Source organism: Mus musculus, chromosome 11 (genome assembly GCF_000001635.26).
Source record: "Mus musculus strain C57BL/6J chromosome 11, GRCm38.p6 C57BL/6J".
Taxonomy (NCBI): Eukaryota; Metazoa; Chordata; class Mammalia; order Rodentia; family Muridae; genus Mus; species Mus musculus.
In genome coordinates this window covers 118,974,343-118,993,480 of record NC_000077.6, presented here as the reverse complement: position 1 = coordinate 118,993,480, position 19,138 = coordinate 118,974,343, and the positions used below count along the sequence as shown (strand labels likewise).

General features: G+C 50.8%; 1 protein-coding gene and 1 long non-coding RNA gene across 2 annotated transcripts in view; one reads left to right on the top strand and one right to left on the bottom strand.

Moving 5' to 3' along the window:
* Positions 1-259: 259 nt before the first annotated feature.
* Positions 260-5,300, bottom strand: Enpp7 (ectonucleotide pyrophosphatase/phosphodiesterase 7). The gene is made up of 5 exons (NM_001359574.1): positions 5,021-5,300; positions 4,570-4,715; positions 2,434-3,060; positions 1,143-1,362; positions 260-944 (listed from the first exon to the last, which is right to left on the bottom strand). Exons 1-5 carry the CDS (start codon positions 5,262-5,264, stop codon positions 862-864), a joined length of 1,320 nt encoding a protein of 439 aa, NP_001346503.1. The 5' UTR covers positions 5,265-5,300; the 3' UTR covers positions 260-861.
* A 4,870-nt stretch (positions 5,301-10,170) lies between these two features.
* Positions 10,171-19,138, top strand: part of Gm35710 — a 35,883-nt gene continuing 26,915 nt past the window's right edge. The window contains exon 1 of the long non-coding RNA XR_880341.2: positions 10,171-10,393. This is a non-coding gene — a long non-coding RNA (predicted gene, 35710). The remainder of the gene's footprint in view (positions 10,394-19,138) is intronic.

Genomic DNA, 19,138 nt, shown 5'->3' with positions numbered 1-19,138 from the left:
CCTCCCCTCCCCACCCCTCCCCTCCCCACCCCTCCCCTCCCCTCCCTCCCTCCCTCCCTCCGTCCCTCCCTCCCTCCCTCCCTCCCTCCCTCCCTCCCTCCCTCCCTCCCTCCTTTCCTCCTTTCCTTCTTTCTTTCTTCCCTGGTTCTGAGGATGAACCCAGGACCCTGTGGTCAGCCAGGGGCTCTACCTCAGAACCACAGCCCAGACTGGATTGTCGTGTTCATTGTATGTCCCAGAGCCCCAGGGCCACCAGTTTGGCATTGCGTGAGCTGTTTTATGTTTCTAGAAGAGCAGAATGACCTTCTTCTGCTCTGGCCAAGGGTTGAGACTGCACAGGACACAAAATAGACTGGTCTTGTCACTCAGTCATGCTGGGGTGTCCTCAGAGCGAGGCTGGCTCCTGGTGCACTCCAGAACCAGCTAGCTTTGCTGTTCTCAAACCAGTTCAGCGTGAGGTTTGAGGTCTGCACCGGAGGATGGTGGCAGGAAGGAGTGGGTGGCTCTGGGTAGATGCTAGGGAGGCATCTGGGGGGGAGGGGCAGTGTGACTGTTGCAGGGATCTGATGGCCTGTCTACAGAGATGTCCTCCAAGCCTGTGCTGGAGGGGGCCTCAGGAGTGGTTCTCTGGCTTCCAGGCTAGTTGGAGTCACCAGCTTGGTAGAATCCAGATGCTGCTGTGTTCTGGCTCCTGCACTGGAAGTGGGAGTGGGTGAAGTGGGGAAGGGAAAGAGTGAGAATCTGGAAGGTGCTTCGTGGGAAAGGAAACTTCAGGCTGAGACGCAGGAAACAGAGTCTCAGCTTCATGCTTTGAGCCTCCTCTGCCTTCTGGGCCTCGGAACTGGATTAAGTGGTGGGGCATTATAGGACCTTGGCCAGACATGTTAGGATCCCCACCAACAACGCCACCAAGTGGTGCTGACTGCTGAGCAAGGACGCGGACCCTAGGGAAGACAGAAAGTCCAGTGAGAGAGGAGGATTGAATCTCAACTCCTTAGGGGTCCCCGCTGTCCCCATAAGCTCCTAGGCTTCTCTCTCAACAACCCCCTGGGGGTGTATGCAGTGACCTGGTTGAAGGCTTGCAAGTTCACAGGCGCGTACACACCAACCTGGGCTCGAGTGGAGGGGTGTCCCTGCCTCACCTGACCGGAGCATGGGTCGCAGGATGCCAGGATTCCCATCGTTGGGCTCGGGCACAATGCCCAGCAACTGGCACATGAGCTCATACACATGGACACTCTCGAAGGGTTCCACCTCCAAGCCTGCCTTGAAGCTGGGACCCACGGCCCGGAAGATGGTCTTCATGTCCATGTCTTGGTTGTTGAAGCCATGTTCACCATTGTTGAACTGGACATTCACTCTCTGGAGGGAGGGAGGGAGGGAGGGAGGAAGGGAGGGAGGGGCAAGGCTTCTGGGTTATTAATGGAGGCCACAGAGCCCACAGTTCCTCCCTCCCAGTCTTTCCTAGTCCCCCCCTCCCGGGTTGGCTCCCATGTTGGCAGATGACCTTAGGAAAAGTTTGCAATGTGTGGGTGAGAGGGGTTCTAGTATCATATTAATTCTGAGACCCCAAAGGTGGAGCCTCAGTGACTCACTGTGGACCTCGTGGAGATCCTGTGACAAAGGTGGAGGTGTCAGCCTGAAACCATGGGGTGCCTGCCCTTTGGTGTTAATTTTCCTAGGATCTGGGGTCTAGTGTGGCTTCTATTTCCTGTCCTTTCCCAACACCCTTGATCTGTGCCACCCTTGAGCCTGGGATTCCCACACTTTACAAAGCATACACATACGCATACGTATATGCATACGCATACGCATACACATACGCACATGCGCACACACACACACACACTCTCTCTCTTATACACTCACATACACCACACACACCATATCACACATACACACAGTTATACACAGTCACACACACACACACACACACACACACACACACACACACACACCACACTACAACACACTCTCTCTCACACACACTTATACACTCATACACACCATACCATACACACACTCTGTCTGACACATACACTTATATACTCACATACACTATATGACACACACACTCACACATACACTTATGTACTCACACACACCACACCACACCACACCACACATACTCTCTCTCACATACACATACACACACTTATACACTCACATACACTACAGCACACACACACTAACTCACACACCCATACATATATACCCCCATACTCACACACCACACACACTCACACACACATCACACACACACACACACACAATCACACCCCACATATCCCACATATACTCACACACACTCACACACATCTCACACACACACTCCTGTTGTACAGTGCTGAGTGTGTCCCCTTGGTGGCTGATGTATCACACCAGGGGTTAGATAGAACAGGGGCCACCCACAGGCCACAGTAGTCCACTGACCCCGTGGATAACATAGCCGAGGTCACTGTACATGAGCAGAGGTGTGATCCTGGGGTTGTTGGCGTAGTGAAAGTTCTTCGGGAAGTCCTCCTTCTTGTACACATGCAGCCTGGGGTGGGCGTCCTTCAGGACACTGTAAACTTTCTCCAGCATCCCTTCCTTGGGTATCAGCATCCCGATAGGCCCATAGTCCAACAGCTCAAACTGGATGTCCTGGAAGGTGAAGTTGGAGAACTTGTGGAACTCCACCAGATCACTAGCCTTCTTGTTGACGGTTGTCATACCGTGGTCCGATGTGATAATCAGGTTGAGGCTGTCGGAGAGGTGGTGGCGCTTGATGCTGTCCCGGAGGTAGCCCACAGTCCTGTCTACCTGCTTCACCATGTCCTTCCTCTCCTGGGACTCAGGGCCATACTTGTGGCCAGTGGAGTCTGGCTCCCCAAAGTAGAGAGTGACCAGGGACACATCTTCTTCCAGGAACCACTTCATCACCGTGTCCACATTCCCCCTCCACTCCGTCTCATTTTTGTAATTGTGTAAGACGCCCTCCTTCCGGCTCATCGTTACGGCCTCTCCTTGGTAGGTGACGTTCCCACCGGGGTAGAAGAAGGAGCCGGTTTTTAAGCCCTGCGGAATGAGGGGGTGTAAGGTCCAGGGCTCCTCATCTTGTTTTGCCCCCTCACCCGAGCCTGCCTGCTTCTCTGTCTGAGCTCCTTCGCCTTCCTGGCCTACTGTCTTGAGGTCTTTTGTACTCTGAGGTGGATCCTCTCTTACAGATTGGGGCAAGCCATGATTCATCCACAGGACAAGCACTAACCGAGGCCAGACTGGAAATGTCCCCACATGCTATACCCTTCAGCACCCTTGCCTTGGGGTCCATCTGTCCTCTGGCCTCCCTTCACTGTCTTCTTCCCTGTCCACTTTGTCCCATGATCCTGCCGTCTTCCCGTAAGTCCTTGCTGCCTTTTCTATCTGTTCTCGTTTACACAAGCCCATGGTTCCTGTCCAGTTCCTGTCCATCCCCTGTTTTCGCCTCTGGATGGAGCATCAGGGGAGGCTGAGTTCTCACTTTGGAACTGGAGCCAAAGGACCGAGTGCCGCGTGCCCGGCGGCGGAGGTGGACGCGCAGGTGTGGGTTGAAGGTGCTTCTTACCCACCGTCCTTCTGACCTCACTGATTAAAAGCTTCACAGTGCCCTCCCCCAGACAACGCAAATTGGGGTGATTCCCGGTCTCAGTACTGCACCCCACCTTCTGTTTAATCTTTGGTTCTTTAGTGTCCAGCTGCCCAGTGGTGGAACTGGAAACAGATAAAGGCAGTCTTTCCCCAGCTTTTCCTTACCCTGTCCCTTATCTACCTGTGTGAACACGATCCTCCTCTCTAGTGCCTAAAGGCCTGAGGGCATGGCCTGTTCTCTCTCTCTCTCTCTCTCTCTCTCTCTCTCTCTCTCTCTCTCTCTCTCCCTCTCTCCCTCCCCACTTCCCTCTCCTTCCTCCCTCCCTTCCCCCCTCCTCTCTTTTCTCTCCTTGTCTCTTTCCTTCAATTCTTCCTTTCCATCTTCCCTTCTTTCTTGATAGGGTTTTGCATATCCCAGCCTGGCCTCATACTCACTATGCAGCCCAGGCTAGCTTCATACTCACTATGTAGCCCAGGCTGGCCTTATACTCACTATGCAGCCCAGGCTAGCTTCATACTCACTATGTAGCCCAGGCTGGCCTCATCCTCACTATGTAGCCCAGGCTGGCCTCATCCTCACTATGTAGCCCAGGCTAGCCTCATACTCACTATGTAGCCCAGGCTGACCTTGATCTCCTGATCCTCCTGCCTCCACTCCCCAAGTGCTGGTTGCAGGTGTGAGCCACCACACCCCGCTTTCTCTGGCACTGAGGCGAGAACCCAGAGTTTCATAATACCAGGCAAGCACTCTGTCAACCCTTAGCCTTGGTCTCCCTTTCTTCGATAGAACAGAGAAAGTCCAGGACGTTCAGGCCTCAGACCACAGCTGAGCTGTGATGGCTGCCTGCAGGGTGTTCATCAGTCCCCTCCTCAGTGGCCTCCTATGCTGGGAGGCCAGGGTGCCTGTATGTTACCTCACTTGGTCATGGCCTCAGTCTCTCTTTGGGTGGGCCATCTTACCTGCCTCTGGGCTGTGATCCAGATGGGTATGCTGCCGTTGTCCCACCACCTCTGGATACCGAGCGTGGCGTGGTAGGGCAGCCTCACCGTGCTGGTGGTATTGTAGAACATGTTGTGGACCACCCCATGGTTCTCGATGTATTTGCCTGAGTGGGGAAGAAGAGGGAGGGGCGGGGCATATGTGGACCAAGCCTAGGGAAGGGGCTCATGAGTTTACAATCACCAGGAAGCCCCGTGGCTCACCATTCCCTTGGGACAGCGTTGAAACAAGCCCCTGACCAGGTGCCACCAACAGAGGACAACTAAAAACCCCTTGTCTGGGCTCTCCATCTTGCTTGGAGGGTCTCTTCAGAGCAATGACCTCTCACTCTTGACCAGGGTGCCTCCCATCTGTCACCTGATATCTTAGGCCCCGTCCATCCCCAAGGCCCATTCTCAGGCTGACACTCACCGGTGACCAGTGTAAAGTGGCAGGGGCTGGTCATGGTGACAAAGGCAGGAGTCATATACTGGGCTTTTACCCCTTCCTGAGCCATGGAGTCCAGGTTGGGGGTGTCCACGTCTTGGTCATAGTTCCAGCGGAATCCGTCAAAGGATACGAGGAGTAGCTTATGCTGTCTTTGGACAGGGGCCCCAGTGACACAAGCTGGAAGAATGGCCAGAGCCACACAGAGAAGGACAGCTGAGTGTCCCATGACCGGCTCTCAGGCGGCTCAGGCCAGGAGTGGAGCAAAGTCCCAGGGTCAGACAGGTCTCTTATCCTGTGCATCTTCAGAGATGGGCGGTTACCGGCCTAGACTTTGCACACGAGGATTGTGTGATGCTGGGATGGCTTTTATCTCTAACGGAGATCCCTGGTTGTTCTTGCTTGTTCTTCTATCCTTCAGGGTCCTTCCTGGGGAAGAGTGAGCCACTTGGCCTGGCTCGAGCTTCTGAAACCTAAAAGCCCACCTCCTGTGACTTCCTCCAACAAGGCCACACCTCCCATCATGCTACTCACTTTGAGTCTGTAGGGGTTGTTCTCATTCAGACTTCCACTGCCACCTCTCCATCTGCCGATGCTGGAAGGCCTTGGTGGGGTGTGTGTCCTTAGGCAGAGTTGGGAGAGGGCCTGCAGGATCACCTTCTCAGGTCCAGGTCTGTACCAAACCCAGAACCCCAAGTCTTGCCCACAGGGCATGCCAGCTTGGGCTCCTTCTCTTTGCTCTTGTAAGGAGCTCTTGGGTGTGGTGAATCAGAGGTGGTGGGGGTGGGTGGTGGGGGAGAGGGAGTGGATGTTCAGAGTCAGACATGGTGGGGGTGGTGGGTGAGAGGCAGTGTATGGGCAACGTGTGCAGGTTTGGAAGAAAGAGTAGGAAACAATTGGGGTGAGTCATGAGGAGAATATCCCCAAACTGTGGATCCACCAGCAGCCTTCCCTCTGATTCCTGCTCCACGTAGACACAAGTCAGTAAGCGATGACCCTGCAGGGTGTGACACAGCCATCAGAAGTACATTAGCACTGCTGAGGTACATTAGCACCCACAGGGCACGGGTTCCTTCTTCTCAGACCTACAGAGGCATGATTTCTGAATCCTTCCCAGACATCAGAGTTGGTGATGCTCCTGTGCACTGGAGTCGAGTGGAGGACCTTGGGGTTACACAACACCAAGGAACTGGGCTCGGAGCTGTGGCTCCTTCCCTGGCAGGGAGATACTTGTGGGAGCCAGACATAAGTGGGTGCTGGCTGAGGAGGAACTGTGGGTTGCTCAGGCAAGCATACAAGGCTTTCAGGGCCACTAGCATTGGTCATAGCCCTGAGGATTCATGCGAGGACAGTGCCATTTGCTGGGACCTAAGAGTTGCAGTAGAGAGAGAGAGAGAGAAAGACAAGATGCAGTAGAGAGGGAGAAAGACAAGAAGGCTTCCCAGCATAGGTGAAGGTGAGGGAGTTTCCTGAGGTGGGAGATAGGGTAGTGTGGATCTTCAATGACCTATAGACTGTGGAGGGCTCAGGGTCTTACACTGGGCAGAACTTTCAAGCTACGCGTTAATACTCCCATACTGTATATTTTTCAGTGGTGAGGTGGTTATCTAGAAGAAAGGCCCTATATCCCAGCATCCCAAGCAGCGAGGTCTGGCCAGGCGACATCATTCTGACCAATAGGATGGAAGCAGTAGCTACTAGCTAGTTCTCAGCCGGTTGCTGAGAATTGTCTGTTCATCTGTCCATCCATCCGTCTGTCTGTCTCTGCTTACCTGCCTGTTGGCCTGTCTCTGTCTCTGTCTCTGTCTGTCTCTCTGTCTCTGTCTGTGTCTGTCTGTTTGTCTGTCTCTGCCTGCCTGCCTGTTTGCCTACTTTCTGTCTGTCTCTGCCTGCCTGCCTGCCTGCCTGTCTGTCATCAGACAGGAGGATGAAGACCTGTGTGGCTGCTCTCTTGCATTTATGTGTTCTCTGTCCTTCCACAGCTCCTGGATGAGTATTCACCCTGTTCCCATTGGACCTTACAAGTTCTTACTTAACTGCCTTCCTAGGTCAGAAAAGGGTGTTGGGTTCCCTGGAACTGGAGTTAGAGAGGGTTGTGAACTACCGTGTGGGTGCTGGGACCCAAACCCTGGTCCTCTGCAGAGCAACAAATGCTCTTAGCTGCTGAGCCAACTCTCCAGCCCAATTTTAAATAAATAAAATATTTGTTTATTGGTTGATTGATTGGAGACAGGCTCTTATGTATCCCAGGCTGGCCTTGAGCCTACTATGTAGCTGGGGATGGCACTGAACCCCTGACTCTCTTGTCTCCACCTCCCACATGCTAGGATTATAGCCCATTTATGTGCTGCTGGGGAGCACTCTACTAAGTGAGCTACGTCCCCAGCCATGTAAAGCTTTGATTTTTATCAGAGTTTTATGGTAGGGAAAAGTGGTCCAGTCAGTATAAAAGACAACTCCACTCCCTAAAGGCCTCTCCCCAAGTCCCACTCCCACTCTGTGGTACATTTGCATGTTAGCCACGTTGGTGAGTCACCCTGTCAACCTGCATCTGTACTTTATTGAGGTTTCTGTAATCTTTAAGCAGTGTTCTTTGTCCCATCCCCACAGGACATTCCACAGCCCATCCCTTCGTTCCTCCTGTGGTCCTGAGGCTCCTGGCCAGGGCCTGTGTAGAATTGCTGCATTGTTGAGAGGAGACGGATCTGGGTGCGGGGAGGAAGCACAGGCAGGAGTGTGTGTCTCATTACAGAATCCTCTTTAGTCCCAGACACAGCATCTCAGCAGGCTCTGGCTCAACCAAGGTCACTGCCCCAGGGAGGGTCAGATGAGCACGTGCAGCCTCAACACTGTCTTTGGAGCAAGGTCACTGTATGATACTGTCCTTCAAGACTGGGGCACTCTGCCTTGAAGGGATGGTACTCACATTTCTTTGAACTTCTGTGAGGAGGTTTGCCCCATGCCTATCTATTTGGTCGTTCATTTGTCTCTGTGTGGATACTACCTTTGTTATCTCCATCTCTCTGCCACTGATCACTCAGGTGTGGCCACCAAAGGCTCTGCCAGTGGGCCCTGTATCCAGTTCACAATTCCAAGGTTCTTGTGTGTGAGTGCATGAGTCCATATGTGACTGCATGCATGTGTTTACCCTGTGTGTGCACCTGTATGACACATACACTTGCATATATAATATATACTACATATATACACATACATATATACACACACATACATAAACACACACACACATATATATGTGTATGTGTATATATATATATATATACACACACACATACATATACACATATGTACATACACCTCTGGCTGGTGTGGATATTTGTTTATTCACATTCATATATACATATGTATGCATGCATGTCTTATGCTTATGTCTGACATGAGCATGTGTGCATACAAGAATGTTTGTGTATGCATATATATGTATATATATATGAACATACATATATATATGCATATATATGTATGCATATAAGTGGGATTGCATGTTTTACACACATGTACATAAGGGACACACCCTTATTCATACTCTTGATGAAAACATCTTACCTCAAAGGGGATAAGAGAGAGTTTATTTTGGAGCCAAATTTGAGTGACTGTGGCCTGCAAACATTTTCCAATGTGGAATCAGTTTCATCAAGTTTTTATAGTAGCAGACAAAGTCATAAATCAAGATGCTTTTTAAAATATGTTGGTTGGCGTATTAGAGTGGTGGTGGTGGGGGGCGTCGCAGCAAAGCTGAGACATCTTAGTCACAGGCCTCGGGTGCTGCCTGATAAAGTCCTTAACTTTTGGATTGGTGGAACCTAGCAGGCTGCTGAGTTAATGCTCTCCAAAGGTCTTATCTGCTAGTCCAAGAATATTAGGTCTGCAGCAGAAGTGGGCTTTTTAGGGACTAAAGATAAGGTAAGTCATAATTAGGCTCTGAACCTATCCGCATTCCTGTTCGGATCAGTCAGTCTTTGCAGGTGTAATTTCTTTCCAAGAATTCTCATGTGTACACACACACCCACACACACACATCTTACATATATGTATACAGGGGTGTATTGATATTTGTGTACATGTGTTCACACATGCATGTCCTATGCATGTCCACAAGCGTCTGATATATGTGCTTGTGCACATGCGTGTGTGTGTGTGCGTGTGTGTGTGTGTGTGTGTGCGTGTGTGTGTCAAGCAGTTCCTAACTCTCTGGGCACACCCAGGCCCCGCTGATTCCTGCTCACCCAGATGCCTCCAGCCCCTGTCTTAGACTCAGGCATGTTTAGAGAAACCAGACCCGGATCTGGGCTGCTCTTTGCCTCCAGCAATGGAAGTCACAGATCTGCTCGTGTAGTCAGGCCTTCAGCTTAGTCAGCAGGTGTGAGTCTGGAGTAGCAGAGCCCTGTGCTACTGTGGATGGGGTGCCTGTGGCACACTGTCCTGGGTGTGTGATGCAGGGGGGCATCTCGACTGCACCCCTGCTTTTCCTCCCGAGGACACCCTTAGTGCTCTGAGACCCCATCCCAGGAGCCTCTTGGTCTGGAGACTCGGTAGAACTCACAGCACCCAAGCCACACATGGACTCGGGCCTGGAGAAACACCTCAGTGCTAACGGCTGACGGACATTCTGGTGCTGTCCCTCACAGGCCCAGCTGTTCAGGCAGCATCCTGTCCTCCACAGTAGACTGTAAGTGATGACTGTAAACGACTGTATCTCTCCCGTGAGGCTGAGCAGCACAGCCCCCACTCCCGGCCCAAGGCCTGACACATGGCAGCCTTTAGTAGTGGATGCTCAAGTGGTTCTTCACGGCGCTCTGGTGGGCCCTGTCTTCTCCTTCTCTGGTGCTGCCGGGGATCCTGATACCATGGTGACAGGGAGAGAGTTTATCCCTTCCGTTGGAGGCAATATTGGATCAGGACAGGCTCCCCAGACTCCTAATCCAATGTCCTCTGGAGGGTGTGTGTATGTGTGTGGGAAAGGTGTCATGGTTGTTACAGTTTGCTTTAGGACACAGAGGCAGTAAACCAGATTAACTGTGTAACTTAGCTGGAGTAGAACGTCCCCAAGGGGAGGAAAGACCTAGACCTTGAGAAAGACAAATTCCATGCTATTCCAGACAGGGTCTAGGACATGCTGTCACTCTGAATGTCCTTGGGGGAATTCCTGTGGTACAAAGGGTGTCGCCAGGGACTGTTCTTCCTGCTTCTGGAACAGGAGTCCGGGGACAGCAGAGCCTAGCAGAGACAGCAGGTCCCAGTTTATCACTATGCTCTGGAGACCAGGCCATCTAGTCATCAAGAGGACTGTGATTTTATGACCGTGGTTTTGGAGAGACCCGTAGGGAGCATGGGGAGGTGAGTGGGTCCTCCCAACTCCAGGCCATCGAGCTGGTGGGGTGGGTGTAAGAAAGCGAGCATCCTCCTCTCTGCCCCCTGGACATCCAGGCTGGCTGTCGCTCTCCGCAGGCACGGCTCCTAATGCGTCTGGCTTCTGTGGCCAGAGCCCTGGAGGTGGCTCTCTGATTGCCAGGCACTGACTGACCTTTGCACGGTGAGACTTTATTAGTGGCCTCCCACTTTATCAGCAGCTTGCCTTTTACTGCTTCTGAGGGGCTTTATCTCCACCGCCGCTGCCTCTCCTCCCGGATAAATGAGGATTAATATCTTAACAGGATTATGTGCTGTGGCTCACTGTCTATCCAGGGACACAGGGTGCTTCCTCCTCCCTCTCTGTCCTCACCCATCTCAGGCCTTCTTGGCTGGTTTTCAGGGAGCACAGCCACAGTTGGGACACCTATGACTGGGGGTGTGTGTGGGTGCCTCTCGGTTTCAGACTCTGGGATGGGTGTGTGTGTAGGAATGGGGGTATCAGGGAGACAGGGGTGTGGGGAGGGTCAGGCTGGACTCTGAGCACAGGATGAAGTTTCTCCAGGGCTGGGACTTGGAGCTTGACCCTGAGGAGTGAGGAGCTCGCCCATTTCTGCCCTTGTTCCTCAGGGTTAGGCTTGTATTCTCTGCCTCTGTCTGTAACGGTGTTGTTTGGAGACAGCATCTCACATAACCAACACCGGCCTTGAACTTGCTGTAACTAAGGATGTCATTGAACATCTAGCTTTCCACGCCTCTACCTCAGAGTGCTGATATTTCAGGCTTGGGCCACTATGCCCAGTTTCACATGGAGGCTTTTTTCTTCAGTTGCCTGGAGCACCTTGTGAAGGCAGCCATCACCAGGGCATATTGGATAACCTGGGGTAGCCTCATCTCTGTGTTTTGACTCAGTGATACATGAAGGCCCTCCTCCCCAACTAGTTCTGCCTCCAGCTCTGGAATCAGGATACGGACCTGTCCTGGGGGGGGCCTCCTGTACCTCAGAACCAGCGAACAACTCTTACCTTTCCAGAAACTTCTTTTTCACATCTAGAGCTCATGCTCTCCGCAAGCTCCTGTGTCCTGTGTTTGTGCTGTAGCTGCCCTGGACTAGGCTTGGCCATCACAGCTGGGGAGGATGGCTTCAAGTATGAGTCCAGCCTGGGCTACATAGTGAGTTCCAGGAGGTCACTGTGGGCTACAGAGTGAGACTCTGTTTCCAGAAACAAAACAAACCAATACAAAATGATACAAAAAGAAGAGAGGGCGACCGGAGAGATGGTTTGGCGGTTAAGAAAGATTGCTACTCTTCCTGAGGGTTCTAGTTCATTTTCCAGTGCTCCTGTGGCATGGTGGCTCGCAACTTCCTGTGACTGCAGCTTCAGGGTGTCTGACACCTTCTCCTGGCCATCTTGAGAACTTGCATCATGGGCACATGTGCACGTGTGTGCGCGTGCACACACTAAAAATAAAGAGTAGAGGGCCGAGGTGTAAATTCACACCCTTGCAGGCACTTGTGTTCCAGCAAGGGTGATGTGGACACGTGTTTGAGTGACTGGTGTTGAGCTGGGGGAATCTCCACTCACACAGGGACCAAGGACTGTAAGATTTCTTGATTCACTGGCCACAGAAGTCAGCTCAGAATGGATGAGGACTAATGGATTAGTCCAACCTAAGACTAGATGGTGAGGAGAACCAAACGCGAGACTCCTTAGGACGTTCGTAGGAAAAAATAAACAAAATAAGCTGTCTCTTCTACCATAGGGTTAGACAAAACAAAACTGCACTAAAAAGTTAAATCTCAAGGAAAGCACTGGGCAGAAACGTGGACTCCTCAGGGGCAGCACTTCTCGAAATCAAAATCCGTGCTCAGTTTCACTTCTCCCTAGAAACCGCACCCCTCTGTGTTAGCCACTAGGGTAAAGAATGTGAGGCTGAGCTCTGTCTGCTCAAAGCGAGGCACAGGTCCCCTCAGGTTAGGAATAAAAACCCATCGGAACCTGGGCGTGCTCGCCTGCTGGATTTGACACAAGAACACACCTTTCTGCAGAAAAAGATTTTTTTTTTTGCCTTGATGAAATACTTAGTATTGTGTGGACATTTTCTTGAGACTCCAGACTCATTCATTACACACTGGAGCGGAGGAAGAGTGCTTTAATAAGACCGCTAAGCACAGGAAACGAAAGCAAGACCAGAAAACCGGGAAGGCAGGAAAGGACCACTTAGAGGGAAGAGGGGCTTGCATAGAGGGGCTGGGGGTGTGTGTCTCGTGAGGCTATCTCCAGAACTCATAAGAATACACAGAAGATGAAACTAAAGCGCTGCTAGGTGGAATCCAGGCCTCATTAAATATGGACAGTCAGTGCACGGCCATGGTGGCCCATACCTTTAATTCTAGCACAGAGGCAGTACTGTCTCTGTGAGTTCAAGGCTGGCCTGCTTACACACTGAGTTCCAGGTCAGGCAGGACTATAGAGAGAAACTGAAAGGAGGGGGGGTTGACCTCAACATTACTTACTACCAGGGAAATGCAAATTAAAACCACAAAGATATATTGCCTCATTCTGGGGAAGATGGCTGTCCTCAAAGATCTAAGTGACAAGTGTGTGTTGGGGGAGCTTGCAGTTACCTAGCTTAATTGGATGTGTGTGTGTGTGTGTGTGTGTGTGTGTGTGTATGTGTGTGTGTATGTGTGTGTATGTGTGTGTGTGTGTATGTATGTGTGTGTGTGTATGTGTATGTGTGTGTGTGTATGTGTGTGTGTGTATGTGTGTGTATGTATGTGTGTGTGTGTGTGTGTATGTGTATGTGTGTATGTGTGTGTGTGTGTGTATGTGTGTGTATGTGTGTGTGAGTGTGTGTATGTGTGTGTGTGTGTGTGTATGTGTGTGTGTGTATGTGTGTGTGTATCTGTGTGTGTATGTGTGTGTGTGTATGTGTATGTGTGTGTGTGTATGTGTGTGTATGTGTGTGTGTATGTGTGTGTGTGTGTGTGTGTGTGTGTGTGTGTGTGTGTATGTGTGTGTGTGTGTGTGTGCATGTGTGGATCACGATGGATGAGAAGAGAGTCCTGGGGAAGTCTTAGTGGGAGCTCAGGGCAAAACAATTTGCACCTTTCCCATGATGCTACTTGGCCTTCATCCTTGTGCTCAGCCTGTGGAGAACCAATTGGGGCCTCCTGCCCTTACCTGCAGGGCCCGTGGTCTTTGATGTTCCTTAGAGTCTTTCCTCTGGGATTGCTCATGAGTACTGTCCCCTGGTTCTACTGCCAGGAGGTGCTGAAAACCCCTCTTTGGATCTCCAGAGCTGGCCACTGGTCCAGGAGACCATATCCCTCCTCCATCCATCCTTCCTTCCCTCCTTCCCTCCCTTCCCCTTCCTGCTTTTCTTCCTCCTTCTTCTCCCATCACAGAGATGTCAGCTCTCAAGCCAAGCATTCCCTGGCTCCACCTGCCCCTCCGCAGGGTCATTCTGACCCTGAGACTCATGACAGGTCCTTAGAAGGGGATACTAACTTATCAGTCTGATTGCCCTGGGATGCCAGCAAATGTGGGTGTCAGTTCCTAACTGCTTCTGGAGCCTTGTGTGAGGCCACCCTCTTCTGGGGCTCTCCACTCCCTGTTTTTGTGGGTTCCCCTTTCCCCTCTGAACCTGCTGAGGAGAGGCCACCCAGCCTCTGGCCCTCCATGCTTCAGGTGTTGATTATTCTCTGCATCTCTGATGCTTCAATGCTGTGAACTCCATGCCCTGTGCTGTGCGCTCCGGGAGATTTGGAACCAAGATCTTCATTTTTCTGGCCCTTTCCCAAGTGTCTTGCCATGGAAGCTAGACTCTAAGAGGCGGTTGTGGAAAACAAGATGGTCAGGGACCATCCAGGGGACAATGATCAGAGACTGAGGAGTGTCCAGTTATCTTTGCAAGTGCAAGGCATAGTCAGTGGGGAGGGTGGGTGGAGCAGGAATGCCTGGCGTTGACTTTGCCTGAAGGCCAGAGGTTCTCTGGGTCCTTCTGAACCATAAGCCGAAGGAGAGACAGTGAAGATACCTTGTTACCCTGGAATCTCAGTAAAGATACCTTATTACCCTGGAATCTTCCCCCAGAGACTCTGGACCTGCTATCTTTAGAGGTGTCTGTTTTACAGCCCGGTGGCTGTCACTTTGCATCCTGATAAAGCAGGCGGGATGAGCTGGGATAGATAAGTGGCTACCTTTGGCTTACCTTGTGTAGATAAAGGGTGACCAGCCCATCGCTGACCCATCACTGCGGGAGGAGAAAGTTCCTTTGGGAAAATCCTTGGGTACAGAAATACCCTTCACCTTGGCCTCGTGGTCATCCTCATGTGCCTTCTTGTTGACAACAGGCAGTCAGTTAAGCAGGACATCTGGTGGGATCGGGTGACAGGGGACCGAGCTGGGTTGCCTGAGATTGAGACGCCTCACACCCAGCTTCCTCCCTGCAACCGGGCATCTCAGTGGTCTGGGTCTGACAGATCATAAGGGAGTTTGAGGTGAAGATGTCCTGGCCCCGTAATCCTGGGTCCTGAAGGTCTATGCCTTCTTAAAGGCTGAAGTTATGACAGCCAGTTTCCCATTTGTGTCCGTTCTAAGTGAACCGCTCCCGTGAACCCACTCTGCTTCTTTGGCGTCTCCTATGTGAAGGACAAGGAGAGAGACATAGGCTGGCTTCCTGCTGGTAAAGGGTTGGGGTGAAAGGGAGGTCTGCTTCCCTCAGCATCCCTGGGCGCTTGGAAACAGGACAGGGAAGTGACTATCGATGTCAGCCTGTGGGCACTCAGGCTGCGATGCCTCTGAACTCCAGGCTATAGCTGTGCCCCCCACCCCAAACATGGCTGCAGAAACAGCTTTTCTAACTGAAACTGTTTTTGCTAACCATGTCCCACCTGTTTCTGTGAAAGATGAGGGAGACACTGTGGTGTTGAGTGTGCCTGGTGCCAGAGTCACAGCTTGGGCTCTCCCATTGGCCCACTGACATTTTGTCTAATGGGGTCACCTGCCATGACTTTTGTGAGGACTATTTAATGACGAGATGCAACCCTTCTCTCCCCCTCCCCCTACTCCATCTCTACTGCTTCCCTTCTTCCTTACGGTTTTGTTTTTGTTTTTGTTTTTTGAGACAGGGTTTCTCTGTGTAGCCCTGGCTGTCCTGGAACTCACTTTGTAGACCAGGCTGGCCTTTAGAAATTTGCCTGCCTCTGCCTCCCAAGTGCTGGGATTAAAGGCATGTGCCACCACGCCTGGCATTTGTTTTGTTTTTTTGAGACAGGGTCTTACTATGTGGCTCAGGCTTGCCTTGAACCCCTGGACTGAAGGATACTCCTGCTTCTGTCTCCAATACACCATCACCCCATTACCCCAGTTAAATGCTGCTTTCCTTTCCTAGTGACTTCCTCACACAGACTAGCTAGAATTTCTGTTCAAAGAAACAACAACAACAAAAAACAACTTTCCTTGCCAATTACAGTTATAGAGTTACCCTGAAATACAACTCAAACGAGGTAAGCCTAATTGTGTGTGTGTGCACGCATGTTTGTGCACATGCATGTGTGTGCATGTGTATGTATGTGTGCATATGTGTGTGCTTGTGTATGCATGTGTGTGAGAGAGAGAGAGAGAGAGAGAGAGAGAGAGAGCACATCTCTGTGATGCATGTGTGTGAGAGTGTGTTTGTGTGGATGTACACACACCACAGTACATGCACGAGGAACTCAGAAAACCTTAGGTGTTAGTCTTTGTCTTTCGCTTTGAGACAGGGTCCTTCTGCAGTTTTCTGCTTCATATTCCAGGCTAGCCCACTAACTTCTGGAGATTCTCCCATATCTGTTTCATCTCCTGGCAGGGCTGCTGGAATTACAGATATGCACTACTTTGTGTGGTTTACTGTGGACTCTGGGAGTCCTCACGCTTTTCTCACGGAGCCATTTCCCCAGCCCTCTCAACAGTTTTCCTTTTTATGTTTCTCCTTCAAAAGAAAAAATATTTGGGGCTGGAGAGATGGCTCAGCGGGTAAGAGCACTGACTGCTCTTCTGAAGATCCTGAGTTCAAATCCCAGCAACCACATGATGGCCCACAGCCCTCTGTAATGGGATCTGATGTCCTCTTCTGGGGTGTCTGAAGACAGCTACAGTGTACTTACATATAATAAATAAATAAATAAATAAATAAATAAATATTAAAAAAATTTGTTGGGGGTTTGGAGAAATGGCTCAGCAGTTAAGAGTACTGACTGCTCTTCCAGAGGTTCTGAGTTCAATTCCCAGCAGCCACATGGTGGCTCACAACCATCTGTAATGGGATTTGATATCCTCTTCTGGTGTGTCTGAAGAGAGTGACAGTGTACTCATATACATAAATAAATTACTCTTTAAAAAATTGTTTGTATGTGCGCATGTTTTACATATGTGCCATGGTGTGTGTGTGTGTGTGTGTGTGTGTGTGTGTGTGTGTGATCTCAGGCTTTCATTCCCCTTCCACTATGTGGGTCCTGGGATGGAACTCAGGTTGTCAGTCCTGGTGGCCAGCGCTGAGCCATGCACACCTTGACTGACATTTTCTAAGGAAAGCTTCAAGCGTCCTGGATATTTCCAATAGAATTGTTTCACGCCAACTCCTCAGGTTGCTTTTCTTTTTCTTCTCTTTTTCTTTTTCTTTTTTTTTTTCGAGACAGGGTTTCTCTGTATAGCCCTGGCTGTCCTGGAACTCACTCTCTAGACCAGGCTGACCTCGAACCAGTTTGCTTTTCTATTGCTGCAATAAACACTGTGGCCAAAAGCAACCAGGGCATGAGACGGTTTATCCCATGTCACATTTCCATCACTGAACGAAGGTGGAGCAAAGCAGAGACCACAGAGGACGCCTAGGGGTAGACACCGCCCACAGTGGGCGGGGTCATACTACGTCAATCAACAATCAACAAAACGCCCTCGACCTGTGCCCTTAGGCCAGGTTAATCCTCCATTTGAGATTTCATCGGGTAACTCTAGGCTGTGCCAAGTTCAGCTGAAACTAACTCAATGTCTTTTCAGAACACGCATGCGTGTCACCTGTGTTCGGATTATCTATTCCCTAATCATCCTCTCTATGGCCAGAGGTTTCTGGGGTGACACTGAGGGCTGGTCTTCTTTGACAGTGGTGTGTGTCTGTTTAGAAGAGTATTTGCATCTTTTTGCACATTTCCCTGTTTTAAGTTCCCGGGTTGGGTGCTCTGAAAACCATTATAGCTAAGAGAATCTGGGTGAATTCAGGTGAGAAGATAGAGTCTCAGGCACGCTATGCAGGTGTTATTCCGCCGAGCCGCACCCTCAGCACAACAGACTGAGTTTTCTAGTGCACAGACGTCTACAGGGAAAAGGCTCAGAAATCCTAAGATCGGGGAAAAAAACCCGGAGCCAAGAACAGAAAGGCTTTGTTTATTCCTGACATGTCCACCAGGTGGCGCTGTCCAGCCATATATCCTTTGTCCAGGCTTTAGAGGCTCACCCCTAGGTCTGGGCCTTTAGAGGACCCCGCATTTCTATGCTGGCTCACACCCTCTTGCCAGTCTGAGACTACTGGGGAGCAGAGAGTCACTTGGGACCTTTAGGGGGCTTGGGTTTGTTTGGTGAACCGGCTTAGCTTCCCCTGGTTCCCCTATCCACACTTTTGACTCTTCTCTTCTCTTCTCTTCTCTTCTCTTCTCTTCTCTTCTCTTCTCTTCTCTTCTCTTCTCTTCTCTTCTCTTCTCTTCTCTTCTCTTCTCTTCTCTTCTCTTCTCTTCTCTTCTCTTCTCTTCTCCTCTCTTTCTTTCTTTCCTCTCTCTCTCTCCTCTCTCTCTTTCTCTCTCTCTCTCTCTCTCTCTCTCTCTCTCTCTCTCTCTCTCCTTTTTGCTTGCTTAAAACATATTTATTGGCTGGATATGGAAGCTCATGTCTTTACCAGCACTAAGGAGGCAGACGCAGGTGGATCTTTGAGGGCAGCCTGGTCTACAGAGAGAATTCCAGGATATCTGGGCTACACAGGGAAACTTTGTCTTGAAAACCAAAATGCCAACCAAACAAAAATATATCTATATTTGATTTTATGCGTATTGTCCATATGCACACCACATGTGTGCCCGGTGCTCACAGAGGTCAGAAGATGGCACTGGATCACCTACTGGTTGTAAACTATCATGTGGAAACTGGGACTTGAACCTGGGTCTTCTGGAAGAGCAGCAGCCAGTGTTCTTAAGTGTTGAGTCATTTCCACAGCCCTTTGCTTACTCATTTGAGCAGGTAGGAGCATGCATGCATGCACACATGTCATAGCGCACATGTGGAGGCCTGAGAACATGTGTGCATACATGTCATAGCACACATGTGGAGGCCCAAGGACACCTTTTCCTGGCAGTCTCAGTTTCCATATTTTAAAGACAGGGTATCTCTTGTTCTATTGCAGGTGGAGAGTGGGGACTGGTAAGACAAGAGAGAAGAGCTGGCATGCTTGGGCCTGCCCTGTGGTGTGGCCTTCTGTGACATTTCCTGGGGACACATGAATAATACCTATTCATTCCAGATAGGGTGGAAGCCATAGATCAAAGTGCAAGGCCACAGAGTCGGACTCGGAGCCTATGGGTTTACTGCACTTGCTTTCAGAGCGTGGCTCGGGAGTCGCTTCCAGGAACCTAGGGGACTCCAGAACAGCCACGCCACCAAAGCCTGACCCGAGCATGGGTGGTGGCTTCCCCAGAGCTGCACA

Bases quoted from the DNA above. Each gene is read 5' to 3' on its own strand.
- Enpp7 (NM_001359574.1), bottom strand. From the start codon at position 5,264: ATGGGACACTCAGCTGTCCTTCTCTGTGTGGCTCTGGCCATTCTTCCA. The intron at 1,363-2,433 runs GTCAGTGGACTA...CCCTCCCTCCAG, and splicing joins TCGGCTATGTTATCCACGGG to AGAGTGAATGTCCAGTTCAA. The intron at 945-1,142 runs GTGAGGCAGGGA...TGTCTTCCCTAG, and splicing joins GCGACCCATGCTCCGGTCAG to GGTCCGCGTCCTTGCTCAGC.